This window comes from Odocoileus virginianus, chromosome 9 (assembly GCF_023699985.2).
Source record: "Odocoileus virginianus isolate 20LAN1187 ecotype Illinois chromosome 9, Ovbor_1.2, whole genome shotgun sequence".
Taxonomy (NCBI): Eukaryota; Metazoa; Chordata; class Mammalia; order Artiodactyla; family Cervidae; genus Odocoileus; species Odocoileus virginianus.
In genome coordinates this window covers 23,780,827-23,804,971 of record NC_069682.1, presented here as the reverse complement: position 1 = coordinate 23,804,971, position 24,145 = coordinate 23,780,827, and the positions used below count along the sequence as shown (strand labels likewise).

The 24,145-nt window shown below is 37.1% G+C and overlaps 1 protein-coding gene across 1 annotated transcript in view; it reads right to left on the bottom strand.

Annotated features, from left to right (window-relative positions):
• Nucleotides 1-24,145, bottom strand: part of GPR158 (G protein-coupled receptor 158) — a 294,063-nt gene that overhangs the window by 20,357 nt on the left and 249,561 nt on the right. The window contains exons 6-7 of the mRNA XM_020911658.2: nt 17,506-17,615; nt 4,204-4,442 (exon numbers count right to left, since the gene is read on the bottom strand). Of these exons, the coding sequence (XP_020767317.2) occupies nt 4,204-4,442; nt 17,506-17,615 (349 nt within the window). The remainder of the gene's footprint in view (nt 1-4,203; nt 4,443-17,505; nt 17,616-24,145) is intronic.

Below are 24,145 nucleotides of genomic sequence, written 5' to 3'. Positions count from 1 at the left end.
CCAGGACATGGAAGCAACCTAGATGCCCATCAGCAGACGAATGGATGAGGAAGCTGTGGTACATATACACCATGGAATATTACTCAGCCATTAAAAAGAATTCATTTGAATCAGTTCTAATGAGATGGATGAAACTGGAGCCCATTATACAGAGTGAAGTAAGCCAGAAAGATAAAGACCAATACAGTATACTAACACATATATATGGAATTTAGAAAGATGGTAACGATAACCCTATATGCAAAACAGAAAAGAGACTCAGATGTATAGAACAGACTTTTGGACTCTGTGGGAGAAGGCGAGGGTGGGATGTTTCAAGAGAACAGCATCGAAACATGTATATTATCTAGGGTGAAACAGATCACCAGCCCAGGTTGGATGCATGAGACAAGTGCTTGGGCTTGGTGCACTGGGAAGACCCAGAGGAATCGGGTGGAGAGGGAGGTGGGAGGGGGGACCGGGATGGGGAATACATGTAAATCCATGGCTAATTCATTTCAATGTATGACAAAAACCACTGCAATGTTGTAAAGTAATTAGCCTCCAACTAGTAAAAATAAATGGAAAAAAAAATTAAAAACTAAAATAAATAAATAAATAAAGCAACATAAAAAACAAACAACCCCCCCCCCCCAAAAAAAAGTATGTGTGAGTTTCTCATGATATAGCTCAAGCCTGTCAATGCAGTCAAGCTTTCATTTCTTTGATTGAAAAGTAAAAATACATTTTAAAAATGGTAACAAATGATGCAGCAGGATTAAGGAATATGGTACATTAGAATAAAAAAAGATGCATGTAAATGAACCTAAATCATGAACATTAATCTAAGTCAGATGGAAAGGAAGTCTAATCTATTTTCCCCAGTACTCATTAAAGGGTGCTCATACCACATTTCATCTGTCACAATATAACCTAATCTTCTAGGAGAATTAAGCATTTAAATTCTGAGAAACAATTGCTATTCTAGAATTACCCTATATAACTCAGTAGGTGTTACTGTATTCTCCTCAGTTCCTTCTAAACACTGGCGTACAACTAATTGAATTACTGAACACACTGTCTGCCTTTGTGTCTAAAATATCCCAGGCAAGAGGAGAATTAGGTTTCTTCCCAGTAGTTTTCTATACCTGATTCCTCTGAAACACTTGTGGTAGGAAAATCACCTACACGGGCAGTTCTGGAGTGAGCAAAAAGTAAGAAGGATCCATTCCTTAAATTTATGGCTCACATTTCTAACTAGAGTTCTACCTCAGTGGAAAAACTAGTATCACACTCAAATGATTCTTTAATTTGTATTGTTTTAAAAAAAAAACAGTTTCAGACAGGTAAAACTGATCCAAGTTTATCAATATATTAACAGCACTTTTTTTTTTTTTTGAAATTGACTCCTGACACTAATATAAGTATACACAACTTCTTGACACAGATTTCTCACAACAACTTCAAGGTAAAGCCTATCTCCATCCTTAGCCTGCACAGAATTATTTCTGTTTAGGAAATGGGGAATAATTTAGCCTTCAGTACATGCTTCTTTCTGGCAGACTGAAGATACATTAATTTATTCTTGAATAACAGCTTGGATATAAAAAATCTAATGGTAAACATGCTACTTATAGAAATATATAAAGAGAACTGCAAAGAGGCACACATTAGCAAATATTAAGAGGGGTTAAATATGGACTATCTAATGACACATGCCAAAAGAGAAATAAATGCAACCACTGTAGGGCAGTGTGAAAAAATACAGCAACCACGTGTCTCTTGAGTTTTCAAGATAGTCTTAATTTAAAATATTTGTTCCTGTTGTTAAATCATGTGTCTTGAGTTTTCTTCAGAGAATTGTGTCACTCCAAGAAAAGTGTAAGTTTGAAACTAAGGTGTTTCAGTAGTTTATTAGTAGTTCAGTAAATTACTCAGTAGGACAAAAATAATCACTAAAAGATTAATATATTATCACCAAACATTTAACTTCCTCTTACCTCTTGATCTCTATACCTTATCATTAGTCTTTTACTTTAAAGTATTTTGTACCCTAAAAAAGGTCACATTTGTGATCTCTATGTAGAAATAAATATGAATACAGAACTGACCATAACCTGTAGTTCATTTTACATAAACTTTCTTTATATATAAGAATTTTCTATGATAAGCAAGATCCACTAAATACCTATAATGTCTCTAGTACTGAAGACCTTATGGTAGATATAAAATATAAGAGACTTATTCCTCTCATCAGGTAGTTCACTATTGGGTTATAAAGATAAGTGAGAATCAAAAGCAAAATTAGGTGGTAAAGTCCCTTGGTACAGTGGTAGTTCAATGAAGGAAGACAATCATTTGGACTAGAACCTAGGAATTTTTATAAAAGAGAAGTTCTTTGAGGCATGGGTAATATTTAGAATATTATAAAGAGGTATAAATGACATTTCCTTTGATAGGAAGAGTGGTGGAGGTGTGTGGGAACTGTGTGAAACATGGAGGAAATGCCTAACTGGAAAAGAGGGCAATGTTAAAATACATTGTAAATAATGCTGGATTAACAATTCTGCTTAAGTTTACTGTGAGTCTTGAAAATCTGTTAAAGGAATTTGGAGACTCAGAAAGTGATGTGATGAATCAGTAAGTTCAATCTAGGCTGCTTTTAGAAGACACACATACCCACACCCGCCCCACACACACAACCCAAATTCAGGGATTTTGGAGTTGGCATCATTAGAATGGAGAAAGACATACAGCAGTATATCTCAAAGTGTGGTCTCACACCCAAAAGCAGAAGCATCACCTGGGAGCCTGTCACAGAGCAAATTCTTGGGCTTCATTCTGCTTCTTCATTGCCAACCTAATGACACCTCATTTTGTATTTTAAATGTCGTATTCTTTGTAAAACATAAGAGAAATGTAATGTGCTTTTCTTCACAGTAACATTGGGAAATGATTTTTCCTAGTTTGGTCAACCTGGATTGAAGAATGTAAACTAATGTTACAGGTTTCTATCAAGTAGAAATTTTATATCTACACAATTTGTTTAATTTTCACATTCAGATGAAAGTCAGAATCAGAACTGCTTCCTACCATGGGTCCATGCTTTATCTTCTAATACTGATATTGATATCTACTGATATGGAAATACAGATATTTTCATTGCTATTGATCAAAATAATGACAACAGACTTTATATATTATTATAGTGCTATAACCACTCCCTTTATGTACCCACATTGCTTTATTTCTACAGATATCAGGCTTACATGAGTCCTAAAATACCCTCTCCAGAAAAATATTATTCCATTCAAATTGTAAGCAATGTACACATTTTATGAGCTTCTAGCAAAATAATAAATGTGAACATTCCACAAACAACTGCCAATATGGGGGAGATAGATAATGGAAATTAAATTCATGTTTTTATTTTTGACATCTGCCAAAGAAAGTTAAGATTTGTCCCTGGGTGACTGAGGGGAATGACAACAAAATAATAAAATGCTTTTGTATCTTTGCAGGCTTAGTTTAAAAATAGCTCAATATTAACAACAGAAAAATTCCTATGGAATTTTCTCTTTCTCACTTTTCAAAAAGCTGAGGTACCAGAAAAATAATCTCATCATGGCCCAACTCATCATGGGCTTCTTCTAAGTTCTCCAGTTTCTCAGTCACATAACTTACTCCCCACAAGTAGCAAGGTTCTGTGTTTGTGTAATACCAGAACTCCAAGAATTCCCAATAAATTATCTTTAGAGGAAAGATAAATTAGAAATGTTGCCCAGAGCACTCTATAGAGACCAAGTCTGATATATCATAGGACCCAAACTATATTAAAAATACCAGCACATTTCCTTTTTTCTCCCAAAATAAATAAGTCAAAAGATTGGATACTGTTAGCCCAATGGGGACACGTTGATAGGATGGAAAGCAGAAAGTCTCTGTATAAAGAAGCTGCCTTTACTTACTGTGTTTCTCCTTCTTGCACAAAGAAGGACATTTTCTGAACAAAGCTGCACACCTCTGAAAAATAATGGAAACTCCCAGCAAAAGTTTGCATGCCACATACCATTATTGTCCTTTTTATAATATTGTTTCACCAAAATGAAATATGTAAAATTCTTTTAGAGTTTGTGAAAGGGTTTAGTGAGGCTTCAAAGGAAGTCCATTGTAATGCTAGTGGGCAAACGGCAAGACAACTGCACAAAATGAGGGACCACATACCAACTGCTGTCATGTAATCCCAGCGCTCGACGAGGCACATGTTGAAGATGAGGTGATCTGATGTTTGCCCTTGGCCAATGAGTGAGATCTGCCTCTCCAAATTCTGGCAAACAGATGATGTCCAGCCAACAAGAAACCAGAACACTACCAGGAGTATTACTGCCAGCATCCTCATGACACGTCCACCAGTCATGTATGGAATCCGCTGGGCTGTTCGTGAAAGAAACACCTTCAAAACCCTGGGAGAGCAAGACATCAAAATGTGAAGGCAAACCTAATACCCAGGAAGTAAAACTCTAAAATATCTGATTTTTCTTGGTGAAATCTAAATCTACCCAAACTTACTTAGGCAGAATTTTAACACTAAAAAAAAAAAAAAAAAACAGAAGAAGAAGTGTTGCTTGTTATTTTTACCGAATTTCATTCTATTTTATCCTCCAATAGCAGAATAAATATCCTGTGTTAGAGGTCAGTGAGTCAACAGATCTGTGTAGGGTGGAATTCTTTTGAGTATGTCTTAATATTTCAAGGAAAATTCTCAGGACCTTAGAAAGATCCATAGGCAAACACTGCTCAAACTGGATTTCTAAGGGCTCAAAAAATAGTCCTGAAAGTTAGTAGTTGGGTTTTACATTATACTAAGTCAAAAACTTCCTTAAATGAGTTATTCTTTATAGTAGAATGTTATAAAAGGTATTTTTTGAAAATCATTTTATGTAGCCTCCCTTTGTCATCATTGTATCACATAATGAAAAATAATTATGAGTACAAAAAAAACAGTAAGAGGACTATTTAAATACCCCTCAATAAGACTACTGCATTAAAGAAGACTGGGATATGACCTACAAGAACTACATTTGGTTTTTTGGTGTATATATGACTCAAATGCATAGCCAGGGTTGAGAACTACTCGATTACATAGTATCTAAGAACTGTTTCATCTCTGAAAATGATGTGAAGACAAAATTCAACCTACTACAGGGATCTTTCCAGCTATCGTTTCTTTAATATCATCTCCAGAATATTCTTAGCTGATTTTAACTCCCCACTCTCATTCTGATATTTTAGGTCACAAAGTTATGACTTACTACCATAATGGTTTATGGTACTATAAGGGTATCCATAATCAATTTCTAAATGAATTCATCTTTTCAACTTTTCTGTTTCCTCCTTCATCTCATTCTTTCAACATACTAAATGAAATGTTCCTATGAATTATTCATAAAAATCATTATAAATCCAGAAATGAAACTTACCCACCTGAAATAATCTAGATTTTTTTTTTTTTTACTATCTTTTCTCTCAATGCAGGGCTTTGATAGCTCTTCCAAAATTAAGATCCAGTAAAGAAAGTTATTTTCTAGCAGGTTCATATTTATCCTCCCCCCATCCATATTTCTGGGCTTCTCTGTAAAGAAAGTTATTTTCTAGCAGGTTCATATTTATCCTCCCCCCATCCATATTTCTGGGCTTCTCTGTAAAGAAAGTTATTTTCTAGCAGGTTCATATTTATCCTCCCCCCATCCATATTTCTGGCCTTCTCTGGTGGCTCAGACAGTAAAGAGTCTGTCTGCAATGCAGAAGACCTGGGTTTGATCCCTGGGTCGTCAGGAAGATCCCCTGCTGAAGGAAATGGCAACCCACTCCAGTATTCTTGCCTGGGGAATCCATGGACAGAGGAGCCTGGTGGGCTATAGCACAGGAGGTCACAAAGAGCGACTTTCACTTTAACCCATATCTTTAACCCCACTGTCCTGCAGCTAACACACAATGTGAATTTATTTAATTCTGAATAAAACACTTATCCTCAATTTTAATGTGGAACAACACCAGGAAGGTTTTAGTATAAAATAAGAATGCAAAAGATCACTTTAATTACTCATCGTTTAACTAGTCTCCAATCTAAAACAGTTCAAATTCGTGATATTTTGATTTTACAATGGCACAAAGTGATAAGCATTCAGCAGAAACTGTACTTTGAATGTGAATTTTGATCTTTTACTGGGCTAATGGTATGTGGTACAATACTCTCTCCTGATGCCTCAGCTCCCAGGCAGCCACAGGATCACAAGGTTAAGCAACTGATCCACTTACAACCATTCTGTACTCATTCAGTCATTTTGTTTTTCACTTTCAGTACAGTACTCAAAAAATTATATGAGATATTCAACATTTTATTATGAAATAGACCTTGTGTTAGATGATGTGGTCAAAGTGGAGGCTGCTATAAGTGTTCTGAGCACAGTTAAGGTAGGCTGGGCTTAACTATGATGTTAGGTATATTAGATGCATTCTCGACTTAATGATACTCTCGATCTACAATGGATTTATCTGGATATAATTCTACTGAAAATCAAGGAAGATCTGTAGTTCACCAGATTAGCAGTTATTCTCCATTCCCTGGGTGAAACACCTAGCACCAGTAGCACACGCATGCCTCCTTCTAGTAGGCCTCAAACACTTCTGCTCCAGGTCATTGAATTGCTGCCTGTTAAAAATCAGTTGTACTGTTCCCAAATTATACCCACTGTTATCATCTTTTTTTCTTGAAGTATAGTTGATTTGTGATATTAGTCTCAGGTGTGAAACTAGCAGTTTCACAGCGATTCAGTATTTTATAGATTTTACTCCATTTAAAGTTAGATAAAGAGGGGAGGTGGTAGTTAGTCTGGTCTTTGATGGATATCAATGGACAGAAGTGGAGGAAAGTAGAAAAGATATAAGGGGATATTATAACTGAAGGGAAAAACATAGTAAAGTCCAAACCAGAGAAATGTTGTCTTTGAGGGACACTGGATGGAAATGTTTGGCAAGAGGGGAAGTTTTCTTTAACCCAGAGGAACTCCTAGGGATTTTTCAAGTTACTTCGAGGGGTTTTCACTGGGTTGAGAACCACTGCTTCAGAGAAAAATAGTTGATTTATATTTTCTTTCTATGGCCAAGATGTGGAAAGTCATTAACTTTTCTGTTACTTGAAGATTTTCACATAGAAACTCTAAACCTCAAAGAGAGGAAATAGTGAATTTTTAAAATAACTATCTTTAAAATATACTACTTTTTAACCAGATGAGCTTATTTGCAGGGGAAATCTATATGATCCCAGTAGAGTAATCTTTTAGTCAAGAAACCAGCTTCCAAATTATCAGACATTTTCATGTTTTCCATGGGTATTTATCATAGAGTCTGAGAATTCAAGATTGTCAGGTCCCCAAATCTCATTTCCAGAGAGGAAAAAACCAAAGCCAAGCCCTCATGAGCCTCCTGTTATCGATTTTACTGACTTTCAAACACTAGAAAAATACAGTAACACAACTCTGCACTGCAGTCTAAGTATTTCAGGATATTGGTTTTTGTAAAATGGAATAAAATGCATTTTTTCTAGGATTGCCTTAAAATGAGAAAATTCGCTACATCTTTTAAAAAATGAGCTCTTGTTAGTCTATATGGGATCACCGCCTAGAAACCAAGTTCTAAAAGTGAAATCCTTAGACATGCACTTATATGAAATACAGCTGTAGAAAAAGTGCAACCATTAAACTTATACAGATTACTTTTCCTACTATTTTTTTCATAGATAAATCTTTAAGCTATCATCTGTTGAGAAGGCTTCACAATTCTCAATGAACACAGTAATACATATGAGGACTACAAAAAATCTCCAGAATTTATACAAAAAGGCATATTTAAAGTATATATTCAGTTCTCATTAATAGGAGATAAATTCAAAGAAATCATGTTGAAATGATAAAAAAACAATGGCAATCCAGGAATTGGCTGTCACTGTATGTCTAATTCTACTTTTTTACTTTCCACACACTTCATGTTTGAGCTCATAAAACTACTGTAAGGGCTTATACTGAGGTTATATGATTATCTTCTTCAGATATCTAATTGCTAGCTTGGTTTTTTTTTTTTAGATTTTTTTTTTTGATGTGGAAAATTTTTGAAGTCTTTATTGAATTTGTCATAATATTGCTTCTCTGGTTTTTTGGCAGCAAGGTACATGGGATCTTAGCTCCCCCACCAGGGATTGAACCCTTCACTCCCTGCATTGGAAGGTGGAATCTTATCCAATGGACCATGAGGGAAGTCCCTCTAGTTGATATGTTACTTCTTATTTAACTTGATCTCTCTTCAGCTTTTGCCTTGGCGGAAGCACTTAGCTTCCATTATGTCATAGTCTCTTGGTTTTCATCCTACTCCTCTGTCAGCAATTTTTTGGTTTCCAGCACAGAGTCCTCTGCCTCAGCTTTCCTTTTAAATAAGACTGCTCCTCAAGGATCTCCTAAATGTTGTCACCTTCTATTTTTGCTCTACATGTTATACCTGGGAAATTCCAACCACGACTCTGCTTCAGTTATGTATCTGTTGGGGAGTCTCAAATCTGTAACTTTGGTTTATTTAGATCACTCTCCTGAGCTTAAGATCTGTAGACTCAGTGATCCACTGGACATCAACAGGTCCCAAAATAAAATCATTACTCTCTCAATTCCTGTCTCCTCTAACCCACTGCTCATGTATTACCTGTCTGAATGATAAGTACCAGTTAATTATTCAAAGCAGAAACCTAGGAAGGAACTTTGATACTTCTCCCTCTTCTATGTTCCAAAATACCAAATGCATAATTAAGAATTTCTGGGCACTTCCCTAGAGGTCCAGTGATTAAGGATCTGCCAGGCAATGCAGGAGACTTGGGTTCAATCTCTGGCCAGGCAACTAAACCCGCCTGCCTCAACTATGGAACCAGGGCGCCACAACTAGAGAAGCCTAGTTGTGCACAACTAGTGCAGAACAACGAAGAGGCCATGTGCCACAACTAAGACCTGCCACAGCCATAAAAAAAATTTTTAAAGGAATTTAATTGCTACCTCTTACATACTGAGAATATCTTTCAAATCTTTCTATTTTTCTCCATTTTCACTGCCACTGTACAGCTCGTGGTCATCAACCTATTTCCTACAGTAGCTTCCTAACCAGTGTCCTTACTGTTCTCTCCCACCATCAGGCCACACTGTACATTAAAGCCACTGCTACGTTCCTCGCTGCACTGTTTCTCTCCTGTTTACAGTCCTATGCTTCTCCACCCAAATTCAGCTACCTTAGGATGGTAAAAGGCCTTTAAAAATTGGTCCCTCCTTGCTTCAGCTGGCTCATCGCTCAACATTCTTGCCTTCCTACAATCTTGCAGGTCTCTCTGAACAATATGCGGTGTCCTCTATCTGAACCTTTGCCCTCTTTTTCCTGTACTGCCCTTCCCTCCCCCCTCATAAATACAAACACCTAATTTAGCCAATTCGTACATAGTCCTTCAAGGTTCAACTGAGATGCCACTTGCTCTAGGCCAGTGGTTCCCAAACCAGTAGCATTAACACCATCCCCAAACTTGTTAAAAATGCAAATTCTTGGGTACCCTCCAGATCTACTATGTCAGAAACACTGGGGGTTATGGCCCAGAAACCTGTATTTTAACAAACCCTTCCAATAAATTCTGATGAAGGCTATAGTTTGAGAGCTGCTGCTCTAAATAATTTTTTCCCTAAAGGCTTAAGACTGGTGTGCCTGTCTTTCCAATGGGCTGACTGCTCTAATCAATCAGGTACAACTTCGAGTTTTTGTTACACTGACAAAAATATTTAAAACCTCTAGTATCAGAAAGTTTTCTATTTTCAGAATATTTGCATTTGTGATTCAACCGCATCTTTTTTGTTTACTACCAGGAAATGAATATGGACATAATCAAGCCATACAGGCTTCTACTAATTTAATTGGAATAATCCTGAAGTCTTGAAGTTCTCCATTAGATTTGAATTTCTATTAATTTTACTGCTTTCTTAGAAACTCCAGAAAATAAATGCTTCTGCTGAAAGACAGGAGGTGATTATTTTCTTTTATAAACATAAAGCCACTCAATTTTTGGCAAAAGAGCCTTGATAGTAAACAACACAGAAAAGGCTGAAGTCACTACTCAGTTTGCTTTAAGTGGTCATAAGCCCTCATGTTTCTCAAGCTTTTCATCAACTTCTCAAAACTTCATTTTCAGAAGTAACATAACACTACTTTTTAATCACTGGATATATTTAAAAGGATCAGTATCACATAGACAAAAATAGATTTTAACATTTATGAGACATGAAGTTCAGTAAGATTGTGGTGACTATTTGAAGTTATTGCTATTATAAGAAGGAAACCCATAACTCAGCTCTCCCAACATAGGTAATTTTATCAATTCCAATTACCTGCTTTAGCTCTCGTATCTCATAGTAACCTTCCTTTCTTCTGACCTGATTGTAAGTAGACAGGATAAGGGAGAATAATGAAAAAATAAAGGGAGAAGAAAGACTTATATGACTGTTACAAGTCAAATCTTTGATAGAGCTAGAAGGAATCTGCAGATTATTTCTTCTGCTCTTAGGAAAAAGGCAAGAATGTCTGTTTTCACCACTTCCATTCATCATTGTACCAGAAGTTCTAGTATGAGTAATTTGTCAAGAAAAAAAGAAATAAAATGAATCCATATTGGAATGGGAGAAGTAAAGCTGTATCTATTAGTAATGACACAATCTTATATATAGAAAACTCTAAAGAACACACACACACAATCTGAGCTAAACACCAAATTCTGCAAAGTTGTAAGATGTAAGTTCAACATTTAAAAATCAGTTTTATTCTTATGTATTAGCAATGAGCAACTTGAAAATTAAATTGACTGAAGAGTTTCATTTACTATAACATCAAAAAACACCTAGGAGTAAATTTAACCAAGAAGGTAAAAGATGGAATCTATATAACATCACTGAAAGAAATGTTAAAAGATCTAAAGAAACGGAAAGTGTGTTTATGGGCTGGACGATCTAATACTGCTAAAATGGCAATATTCCCTAAACTGATCTACAAGTTCAAGTCAATTTAACAAAACAGTGTGATATGAGCATAATGACAGACATATAGAACAAAAGAATAAAACTGATCATCCAGAAATAAATCTCTACATCTCTAGTCAATTGGTTTTTTGACAATAGTGCCAATATCATTCAATAAGGAAAAAAATAATCTTTAAAAACAAAAATATAAAAAAGGGAGCTCCCTGGCTGTCCAGAGGTTAGGACTTGGTGTTTTTACTGCCATGATCCTGGGTTCAATCCCTGGATTGAGCTAGATCCCACAAGATGCTCAGTGCCACAAAAAAAAAAAAATAAGAAATCTTTTTAACAAATGATCCTAAGGACAAGTACACATCCAAGTGCAAGAGAATGAATTTAGACCTCTATCTCGCATAATATACAAAAATTAATTCCAAGTGAATCAAAGACTCAAATGTAAGAACTAAAACCATAAAATGCTTAGAAGGAGCCAGAAGTATAGATCTTTCTGATCTGAGATTAGGCCATGGTTTCTTAAAATCATACCAAGGCATATGTACAAAAGAAAAAATAGATAAACAGAGCTTCATAGAAATGAAAAAAAAAATCCATGCACCAAAGCACACTATTAAGAAAGTAAAAAAAGAAAATCCACAGATTTGGAGAAAATATTTTCAAATAATTTATCTGATAAGGGCCTCAGATATAGAATTTATAAAAACTCATACAACACCAAAATGCAAAAAACCCACTTAAAAAATGGACATATTTCTAAAGAGATAAATAAATGGCCAATAAACACCTAAATATAAACTCAACATCATCAGTCACTGGGGAAATGTATAAAAAGATTTTCTTCCTTTTGCACTTTAAAAAATTTAAAGTATCTTTTTATATTTTATGTTTCCTTGTAAGAATACCTAAAATAAATAAATATAAATATCTTCCAGCCACCTTTCAAAATTTACTAGGGGAAGGGACGGAGTAGGAGGTTGGGGTTTGCAGATATAAGCTATATATATGGAATGGATAAAACAACAAGGTCCTACTGTATAGCACAGAGAACTATAGTCAACATCCTGTGATAAACCATCATGGAAAAGAATACAAAAAAGAATGCATAGATGTATAACTGAATCACTTTCCTGTACAGCAGAAATGAAAACAACACTCTAAATCAACTACACTTCGGTAAAAATGTTTAATGGGAAACAAAAGTAGCTATCTATCTATCCTTTCCCACAAAGCGTAAATATTTGGTGCTAATGAGCACAGTAGAGAAAACTGCTATGAAATGCACTGATCCAGAATGGGTAGTCCTGAATAATGCATGAAATGAAAATCTCCATGTCAGAGCCAGAAGAAGGTCTTCTTGCACCTTGCTTAAATGTTCATTTTAAATATACTGCAAACAAAAAAAGTTTTGTTTTTTTCTTGATTAGCCTTAGAAAAAGGAAAAGGCAATTTGTTTTCAGAAACCATACTGTAGGGAATAGGAAAATGTTCTTCTTCCATTAAGTTTCTTAATCTCTCTCCATTCCCTTTCATTTAAAATAGTTCCTCATTTTTCCTCTTGAAAATATACTTGGCTTTCCTGAACCTAGAGATATTGCCTTTCTAGGTTTCCTAAAACCAACCAACCAGCAAACCTAGCTTAGCAAGTATTCTGTGAGAGGTTCTTTTAGATCTGTCCTACATCCTTAATGTACTAAGTCAAACAAATCTACGGTTACTGAAGGAAACTCCTTTTTATAAATGAACCTTCTCATTTTTGTCTACTTCAGCTCTGTGTTTCCTTATGATCCCTACTGAGCCAGATAAAATCTGTCCCTTTCTCCTTTCTTTTTCTGAAGAGAAACAGTTTCAGGTTCAAATAAAGTGCATTGCATGAACAGCCTGCCAGTGAGGTGGGGTGGTGGGACTGTCTGTCCTGGGCACAGGTAACAATTTCTGTATAGTCTTTTAGGCAATAATAAGTCAAAGCTGTTCTGCTTTTTATCATCACCTTATGCTGGTGATTCTAAACAATGTCAGTGATAAAACAACTCCTCCCTGAAGGAGTGGACCACATTCACCTCCTTCCTCTAACTTGTTCCACTTCTATACTACACTGTTAAGAAATAAAAGAATTGTGACTTTCCTTTGCATTGGCATGGTAGTCTTTGTCTATATGACTCTCAAATGTGGGGAGAGACCCCTAAAGCAAAAGGTGGGAAATGTAATAAAAGTGATGAGACCCTTAAGTTCCAGGATAATAGTATCATTTCTAGTGACAGATGAGATTCTATTCCTTTTTCATATTTTCTTCAAGTTTTCAGAGCTACTGGAATTCTGTAAACACTACAACTAATCAGTGAGAGATCAGGATACAGAAAAAGAAATGTTCAACAATTTTACTAAGCCCTGAGGGAAATGGCTGAAATAAAACAAGAACTCGGGTCTTTTCTGTTTAGCCTATTCTCAAGGGACTAGAATAATCATTTTATTTATCAGTACTGATAATTGCCTTGGAATTTTCAGCCTTAGAGAGGTGAGATTTACTTTTCAAAAACTTGAAATAAAAAATGAAGTTCTTATGAAAATGAGAATATGGCGTTCAAGGGATGTTATCCCTTAGCTCAGGCTACCTTGATCCCTCAAGCCACCTTGGGTCGGGTCCACCCAAACCTGGATCTTCAGCTTTCTCTTCAGTCTGTGGCCCTCCCCATATCATTCCAATGAATTCCCTTTTTGCTTAATTTAGCTATAGTCAGTGTCTGTGGTTTGCAACCCAAACACCCCACATGACATATTTACAAATATCTATCATGTTTAAGATGTACAACAACTCTACAGGTGGGGTGAGAAGTGATTCTCAGATGTTAAAGTCATCTATTCTTGGCTGTATAAATAATTAATGGCAGAACTGAAATTCAAATTTGGATTTGTAAAGATTTATGTCTTTGCTCTCGATCATGTTACTATTAATTTAAAATCTTTGAAGCCCTTTCTTGAGGACCATGTGTTGCTTGCCTATAAGAGACATCCCTGCAGCTCCATTCATTATAACCCATCCGCCCATTCATTCATTTAACAAGTGTGTGAATACACATAACATGGGCAAGATGCAGCACTAAAGATGGGGGACAGAAAGCTGACTCAGTCAGTCACTTCCCTCGGGTTGCTCTCATTCCTCTGGGATGCTGATTCTTCAGTTTACAGCCTTAAACAACATTGGAATCAGTTCCATTTAAACAATATGGAAAAAACAATATAATATAAACCCATATGGTTCAGACAGGATAAGACTAATTCAGCTCATTAAATTAGAAATAGTTTCCACTTGATTTAAGCCTTCAGTAGGTAATCCTTCACTGCAATGCCTTCTAGAGACACACAGATAGAAAACAGTTTGAATTATAATCTCTAAAATAAACAAAAGAAGGATGAAGTGATCTAGTTTACCAAATACCAGTCATTTGCATACCACTCTCAAGATTCCTGCCTGTATCTGTGTACCAGCTACTATTTTCTTTAAATTTCTTCTATTTAAAATATTTTAAAGAAAATTTTACATTGCCACTCTGAAGGAAGAACTGATAGATAATCCACACATAGAATGTAGTGATGAAAATGAATACAGTGAAATAAAGACAACAGATTTCATTGCAATAGGAGGCTCTAAGCCTGAAGTTTGATCTGCTCTTTGTTGTAAAGGAAAATTAGCAACTGTTGGGCAGGTGTTAAAGACCTATTATTTCCAAACTAATTTTACTCCTGGAAATAATCAGAAGGATAGAAAGAGAACCTGAATAGAAGGAATTTTCTTGCTTTATGATTCCGTTATTTATTGGATTAGCAAAAAGTTTCATAATATCTTATGGAAAAACTAGAATGAACTTTTTGGCCAACCCAATAATGCTGTGTTTTTGTCCCACAGTCAGCCTTTTGCAGACCACGGTGTCACGTGTTTCAGACACTTGAGGACATGGAACAGGTCAGTGGAATAGGAATGTGTTAGGTGTGGAGGGAACTGTGGGCAGCTGCTTCCAATTCTGCAGCTGACATTTTCATTCATTCATTTATTAACTACTAAGCATTAAGCACCCGCCATGTGTCTGTCATTGTGCTAAGAGCTGGGGATTCAATGTAAGACCCTCACTTCAAGGAGAAGTTAGTTAGTTAAAAATCAAAAGAATAATTACATAAGCAAACTGTAGCATATAACAGAGGACCCATAAGACTCACAGGGAGAGAGGTCATTGTCAAATCTCAAGAGGCCATCTATTCTTTTGTGAATTCCAGAAGTCTTACTGTCCATGACAGGCTGTCAATGTCAACAGGCTGTCAATTTCCTTTAATGAGCACCAGTTGAAAAACAGTTATCATTATAAGGAACAGAGATTGAAATGGACATGAGAGCAAAGTGTGCTGTGATGTGGAAATAATACAGTCAGCATCAGGAAGAACATTAGAGATTCACCTGGTGGTGGTTTAGTTGCTAAGTCTTATCCGACTCTTACGCCCCCGGGGACTGTAGCCTGCCAGGCTCCTCAGTCCACGGGATTCTCCAGGCGAGAATACCGGAGTGGGTTGCCATTTCCTCCTCCAGGAGACTCATCTAATCCTTTCTTTTTGTAGGAAATACAGGACTATAATTTCCTACATGCTAAACTGAGATTTAAACTGGACCTCCTGAAGCTACTATATGACATACATAAGAAAGGAATCTTGTGCGTTAAGGATATTTACATTTGTTCCAAAAAGATAATCTGGAGTATTCCTAGTTATCAAAGTAAGTACAAAAAATAATAAGAGAAACGGAGTGGGACGAATTGGGAGAGTAGCACCGACATGAACCCACCACTGGTGAGAAGCTACAGGACAGCACAGGCAGCTCAGCTCGGCTCGGTGACCATCTTAGGGGGAGCGGGGTGGAGCGGGGCTCAAGAGCGAGGGGAGGACATATGTATACCTACAGCTGATCCACGCTGATGTACAGTAGAAACTAACACACACTGTAAAGCAATTATACTCCAATTTTAAGTGGGATTCTTGCATAATAGGGCTTCCCAGTGGCTCAGACGGTAAAGTGTCTGTCTGCAATGCTGAAGACCCAGGTACAATCCCTGGGTCGGGAAGATCCCCTGGAGGAGGAAATGGCAACCCACTTCAGTACTCTTGCCTGGAAAATCCCATGGACAGAGGAGCCTGGTAGGCTACAGTCTACGGGGTCGCCAAGTGTCGTACACGACTGAGTGACTTTACCTTACCTTGCATAATACAGAGCATGCAATCACCACATTTTAATAAATGTTGAATGGGTGGCATTTGAAGACAAATATTTAAAGACATATTTATGTCATCTAAGATAAACTGTCACTAGGGCAATATCAAGATACATTTGTTGAGAAATACTTATGATCAAACTAGCATGAACATATGAATGGCCTACTGTGATATTTAAAGCAACTTTAAACCTGATCAGCGTAAAGGGTTTCTTCTACTGAACTATAGTGTTATCCTGCAGCAGAAATTTCTATTTTACCTCCTATGTTCTTTGGCACCACTAACAGTTGGAAAGTGGAGGCAAGGGGAAAGTCCTGGAATCATTTCCAGCTATCCCTACTCTTTGTGGACTGGTAATTTATTTTATTGCCTCTTTCTTCCTAATATTTATCATATTCACTGAAAAGATTTTTTTAAAGATTTTTTTGATATGGACCATTCTTAACATCTTTATTGAATTTGTTATAATATTGCTTCTGTTTTATGTCTTAGTTTTTTGGCCATAAAGCACTTGGGATCTTAGCTCCTCAACCAGGGATCAAACCTGTATCCCCTCTGCACTGGAAGGCAAAGTCTGGACTGCCAGGGAAGTCCCTACATTTTTAAAAGTATGTGATTTTGAAACTAAATTATAAGGGAATTCACCGTGTTCTCCAATTTATAAGGCTGATAATCATTGGAGAATATTGGATAAGGAAGGAAACCAAGAACACTGTTTTTTGGAAATTCACCCAAGGAATATCAGCAGGATTGACCTGGGGCGTGGAACTTGGGAATGGAGGACAGCAGCTTTTTGTCGGCTAAGCATATTGCTGAATTCTACCATATAGGATTCTTCCGCAGCTCTGGGCTTGATTACTTCAGCTGCATTGTCTTTCTTCTTGTTCTTAATTAGTAAATACTATTTCACATTCATTCTAAACTTATTTTTTATTCAGAATTAACCTTTCCATGACCAATGGCATGTTCTACTAAAGCATGTTGCTCAAATTCAGTTGTATTAAAGGTTTTCCTAGAGAATCCTAAAGATATTGCCTTGAAAATGAAAAACATGTATCATTTTACTACCTAAATTCCTGAAATTTAACCATTTAAGTGGCTGACTGAGCTTGCAATTATATGCTAAGCCAAACACTTTGATCCTCCCATGAGAATGAAAACTAATAAAATATACCTGTGAAGCTTGAGAGTGACAGTTCCATAAACAGTAGCAAAACCAAGAAGGCGGACCCATCTTAGAAGAATACAGCGAAAAGTGCTTGGCTCAAAGTACAAAATAACAACCTGTGGGATGAGAAGAGAGAGAAAGAGACCTTCAGGATCAGCTGATGACCCACAGACTAAAATCAGTATTTCATAATCTGAAGTTTAATACATGTGTATTTTGACATGAGCACATATTCATGTGAGTAAAACACTAAAATATGATTTTGATCATTCATTGTCCAAATCAAAAAGTCTCCTTATGGCTTTCAAATCAGATTTAAAGTATTTACTTCTAACTTTAAGGCATTTCTAGCAAGTGTCTCTAAATTTCTGTTATGTCCAAGCTTAACTGTCTTTAATTCCCCAGATGGGACAGCCAGCTGCGCTTTCACTGCCTGCCTTTCTCACCTGCAGCCTTGCCTTTTTCCTATATCCACACTTTCAGTAATATCTTCCTCCCCCATGTGAAATATCCCTGAGAAGATTATCTGTACTGCACCCCATCCCCCCATCAATCTACCAAAAATAGGAAACCCATAAAAAATCTTACTACTGGAAGAACTACCTAAGGCATATTTTCAAGAACTTTTCCCATTTTTCTTTCCAATACTAGCAGCTACCGCTAGATATAAAGATATTTTATTTGAAGTGTGTGAAGCAGGATAGAAGGGAGCCGCTTTTGTCTAAGGACCAAAGAACACGTACAACTGTTGGGTGAATGAGCACAGGATCAAACCTGGACCCCCTGCACTGGGAGTGCGGACTCTAAGCCACCAGACCACCAGTGAAGTCCCCAAAGTTTCTCCAGAGGCTTACAAAAGTCAATCAGCTGATTAAAGTGGTGGGATGCGCTAGGCATTGTGATAAACTTGGCAGCAGTCCCCCTGTTTCAAACAAATCTGCACAGATTATCCACCCATTTGATCAAACATGATTTTTTTCTAGCTAGTTTTAAAATCAACTTGATTGCTTATACTTTTTGGATACTGAACACAACAAATTTAGGAAGAAAAGAGAAGCACAGAGAAAAGAATATACATTTTAAAAATATGTACAAAATAGAAGAATCCTTTAAAATTATTTTCTTTTGCAAATATAGATAACACCACCAGAGACAGAAAATTGATCTCTGCTGTGTTTGTTCAGTGGGTACAAGGCTGGGTGCTTCTCTGGAAGAAGAATGCTTAAAAGAGAGACCCACTCAGTGGCCAGTACAGTCCAGTGCTCTGTCCAAAGCTCTGACGCTGAAAGGTATGCCGCTCCTGTTTCACACCTGATATTTTAAGGATCTGAGCAAGTTTCCTAGTAGTGTCAGACACAGCAATTCTACTTCCCTAATTGACTCGTCAAGTGTTACTTGCTCCAGGTCAGTGAAACTGGCTGTGAATTAAACCACTTTTATAGGTGAAGAAGGTGTTACATTGGGGTTTCTGTTAGTAGATGTGTGTAAACGGTTTCATTTACTAAAAAAGAAAAAGAATGACAGATGCTGGTGGTGAGACCTGTATTGATGAAGCTGCCATTTAATAAGGATCTGAAGGACTTCTGAGGCTTTAAGGACTTTCTCTAAACATCCATTGTGGTGTGCCTGTGTGCTCAGTCCTGTCCCGACTCTTTGTGACCCCATGGACTGTAGCCTGCCAGGCTCCGTCTCTGGGATATCCCAGGCAAGAATACTGGAGTGAGTTGCCATTTTCTTCTCCAGAGAATATTCCCAACCCAGGTATGAACCCGAATCTCTTGTGTCTCCTGCACTGGCAGGCAGATTCTTCACCCCTGTGCCATCTGTTTAGCCAAAAAGTTCATTTGGGTTTTCCATAACATTTTATGGAAAAACCTGAAGAAACTTTTTGGCCAATCCAATACAATTTCCTTCAGCTTCATACAAGGAAAAGTCTTGCTAGTCAAATATTTTTCCAGGCCCACTCATCCCTCTCAAGTTTACTGTGCTCCCAACAATCATTATTGAACAAGCAAAAAATGACACCTATCTTATCCTGATGGAGACCAGTCCACAAAAGTCACACTTGGAAATATCTAGTGCTAAAACCTAGTACTTAATCTATCCAGGTTTGCTATATTTTGAACTTGAAGGCTGGAAATGTACCATTTAAGCATGCCTATATATATTAAAACACTTTTATGCATGATTTGCTTTAAAAATAAGTAGATTCAAAGTCATTGAATGTGTTGTAAATTATTTTTTCTATATTTGGCAAGACATATGGTTCCATACACAGGAAATATTTAGGGTGAAGATGCATGTTCTATAAATATTTAATTACCTAAAGTTTGATTCAAACTACAAAAAATAAAAAATACTTAATAAAATTACTACATACATGAAGGGATCTATGGTTGTGATTATGTCTTTATATAATCATGGTCTAAAACTTATCATTCTGCACTTGGCTCCTACTATTCCAAAACAACAAAAAAAGGGATAACAGACTAAAAATATAAAATACATAACTTAAAAATTTTATAATATACACATGTAACACTTGGGGGTTATTATAACAGTTGATGAGATATGCCACAGCCCCTCTAAAATTTCCAATGTAATACTCCCAAAGAAATAACAAGAAATGATAGGGTGATAGCTCTAAAAACTAAAGACAAAGATGACAAGATTCCCCAATCTGTTATGATTCTACTCACTAGAACTAACAAGCATCTTTTAAATAAAATACCACTTGCATCATTCTCTAAACCACAGTAAGATCTGAAGACCCAAAGATAACAGAGAAAGATTTTCATTCACGCTCCTTGTCAAGGTCTAACACTGAGACCCATAGGCTTCTACTAAACAAAACAAACAAATTTTTAAAAATTTTGGTCATGCCCTAACTGTGCAGGAACTCTCTCTACATCAGTCAGTCCTGGAGCCTTCCAGTCTATCACCACCCCTCGACCATCAGCTCCTCTCATCTCCTTCCATTCACAGGTTAGACCTCCCAAGATGCAACATTCAGAAAACTGATGCTTAGCTCCCCAGGAAAAGCGTGGCAAGGTAGACAGAAGAGCACAGAGAGAATGTGCCTAGAAAGCACAAGGGAGCCTCCCTACTGTGTCTTCCCAACATACCACAAGAAAAGGCACTTTGCAGAAATATCCCATTTTAACAAATGTAATAGAAACAAATGACTATTTTTGTTTTAAACTTTTATACCCTCAGTTTAACAAAAACATCTACTTCAGCTTTATTGCCTACGCCAAAGCCTTTGACTGTGTGGATCACAACAAACTGTGGAAAATTCTTCAAGAGAAGGGAATACCAGACCACTTTACCTGCCTCCTGAGAAATTTGTATGCAGGTCAAGAAACAACAGTCAGAACTGGACATCAAACAACAGACTGGTTCCAAATCGGGAAAGGAAGACATCAAGGGTGCATATTGTCACTCTGCTTATTTATCTTATATGCAGAGTACATCATGCAAAGTGCCTGGCTGGATGAAGAATAAGCTGGAATCAAGATTGCTGGGAGAAATATCAATAACCTCAGATATGAAGATGACACCACCCTTATGGCAGAAAGTGAAGAAGAACTAAAAAGCCTCTTGATGAAAGTGAAAGAGGAGAGTAAAAAAGTTGGCTTAAACCTCAACATTCAGAAAACTAAGATCATGGCATCTGGTCCCATCACTTCATGGCAAACAGATGGGGAAACAGTGGAAACAGTGTCCGATTTGATTTTTTTGGGCTCCAAAATCACTGCAGATGGTGACTGCAGCCATGAAATTAAAAGATGCTTGCTCCTTGGAAGAAAAGTTATGACCAACCTAGACAGCATATTAAAGAGCAGAGATATTACTTTGCCAACATACATCTGTCTAGTCAAGGCTATGGTTTTTCCAGTAGTCATGTATGGGTGGGAGAGTTGGACTTTAAAGAAAGCTGAGTGCCAAAGAATTGATGCTTTTGAACTGTGGTGTTGGAGAAGACTCTTGAGAGTCCCTTGGACTGGAAGGAGAACCAACCCAATCCATCCTAAAGGAAATCAGGCTTGAATATTCATTGGAAGGACGGATGTTGAAGCTGAAGGACTGATGTTGAAGCCACTACTTTGGCCACCTGATGTGAAGAACTGACTCATTTGAAAAGACCCTGATGCTGGGAAAGATTGAAGGCAGGAGGAGAAGGGGATGACAGAAGATGAGATGGTTGGATGGCATCACCCACTCAATGGACATGAGTTTGAGTAAACTCCAGGAGTTGGTGATGGACAGGGAGGCCTGGTGTGCTGCAGTCCGTGGGGTCGCAAAGAATCAGACACAACAGGGACTGAACTGAACTGAACCTTCCTAAGTGGCAATCTGGGCTCCACCACTAATTGGACATTTGACCTGGTACATATGACACAGAACATAAGGACACAAATTCCTTAAGTTCTGTTGACGTGTTTCCTCAGAAGCTTAATGAAAATAATGAAAGTTCCTATATTATTAATAGAAGCACTGAATAAACCATAGATAAATGAAGAAACATCAGTTTTATCCTTATTCTTCTGGGGAGGGTGAGGAAAGTTTCTAAGACCTAATAAAATGCACTAAGAATTCTATCTACTTTTAGAAAAATGTTCCATATATACATGCATACAAAATAAGCAAAGATGTATATCCAGGAATCTTCACTAAAGCATCCTGTGCAATAGAAAAACAATGAAAACATTCTCCCATCCAGGGGGGATGCCTTAAACCTATAATTCATGTTATAGCCGTACAAAATGCAAAACCACGAACTTCAAAATAATAAATGGATCTGACTCTGTTGCTGAAGAAACATCTTTAAGAGAAATTGTAAATGAAAAGAAAGTTGCATAAGAGTATCAAGATATGATTCTGTTTGTATATATGTAAAAAAGGAATGTCTGGCTGCTCACTCAGTGGATGATTAAGACTATCTCTGGGGTGGATGGCTTGGAGATTGAGGGGGTGGGGAAGGAGAGAAGGGATTTTTAGTTTTTAACTTATATCTTTTGGTACTAGCTGGCTTTTTTATAATGAGAATGTATTACTTTGTAATAAACAAATTAAAAAATTCATATAATAGTTATAAATGCCTGACTCTTAATGCGGTTTGGAGGGTTGTTTCTAACATTTTTTTGGGAAGTGGACCATTTTTAAAGTCTTTATCATATTTTATTACAGTATTGCTTCTGTTGTTTATGTTCTGTTTTTGGCTGAGGGGCATGTGGGTTCTTAATTCCCTGACCAGGGACCAAACTCCCACTCCTTGCTTTGGAAGGCAAAGTCTTAATCACTGGATCACCAGAGAAGTTCCTGGAGAGTTGTTTCTAAGTACTAGGGATCCAAGAGTGAAATGGAAAAAGTATCACATGTGGTATCTATGAACTGACATAATATGGAGGCAGCAAGATACAGAAAAATGACCTCAGAGAAATTGGAGGATCTTAGAAACCCGGACCTTGGTAAAGAAACAAAAGGTGCAACAGAACTCACAGGGAGTAGAAGTATAGCATTTTGAGAAGAAAGGATAAAAAATGATTAAGATTCACAATATCTAATAAGATGATTAAAAGCAAAAGCTTTTTTTTTTTTTTTTAAACTGCCCAGAAGAGAATACACAAGATGCTTGTTCACCGAGCCATTTCCTGGTCTCAGGCGGCCCCTGGCCCTTGGCCATCTGTTTACCTGAGCTTTGTGGGTCATCCTTTCCCCCGAGACTCTTGCATCCACCATTCACTCAAAAAAACCATCTCTCTGTTCAGAGTCTGAAGACTCTTCCCAATTTGTTGAAGAAAGTGTGCAGAACACAGAAAACAGTAGGCTCTATAAACCACGCTAAAAGTCTAGAAAAGTAATGATTCAACCTACAGCCACAGTCATTCCTCCCTCCACGGCGAAGTAGGCAGGGCCAGGACCCACCCTCAACGCCCTGAGCAGAAAGAAGCCTGGATTTCTTGAGAAGCTGAGGAATAGAGGGAAAGACTTCAGTATTCGGAGACAAAAGGGACTTCTCTGACACTTACTAACTGCGTGGCCTTGAGCAGCTCATTCTGACTATCTCCTCCCTCATCTGGGAAGCTGAGTTAATAACCTCTCCCCTCCCTGACCCCCAGGATGGGGAAAAAAATGTATGTGAAAGCACTGATCAAGTAGAGTGGTGTAATTATTTCTCCTACACTTATTCCTTCAGGACTGATGCAAAACCCTTTTTTCTTTTATTTAAAATAAGCATTAGGTGATTCTACCTGGTCTTTATAAATGCTCTCTTGATGGCAAATTAACCTAAACATCAAATTGCTGTGATGAGGGAACTGTTCTGGCAGCCTGGTTCAGTCTGAGTCATTCACTGCTTCGCTCCTTCGGGAGAGGACACATTCTTATTACTCAGTTCCAAATAAAGGGCTGAAAATAAAGATCTAAGTTTAACTGTGGGTTACCATAAAAGCTCTTCAAGAATGTGTCAGTAAGCATTAATAAATGGATTTCTCAGTATATTTTTCATCCTCCTCCTATTCACTTTCCTGTTCTGTAGTGCTCTGCTTAACATGTAATCACTGCTGATAATAAAAATCAATCTCTACATGGAACTGTTACTGTTTATTGCATACTCGATTATCTAGTTCCTTGAATGGAGATA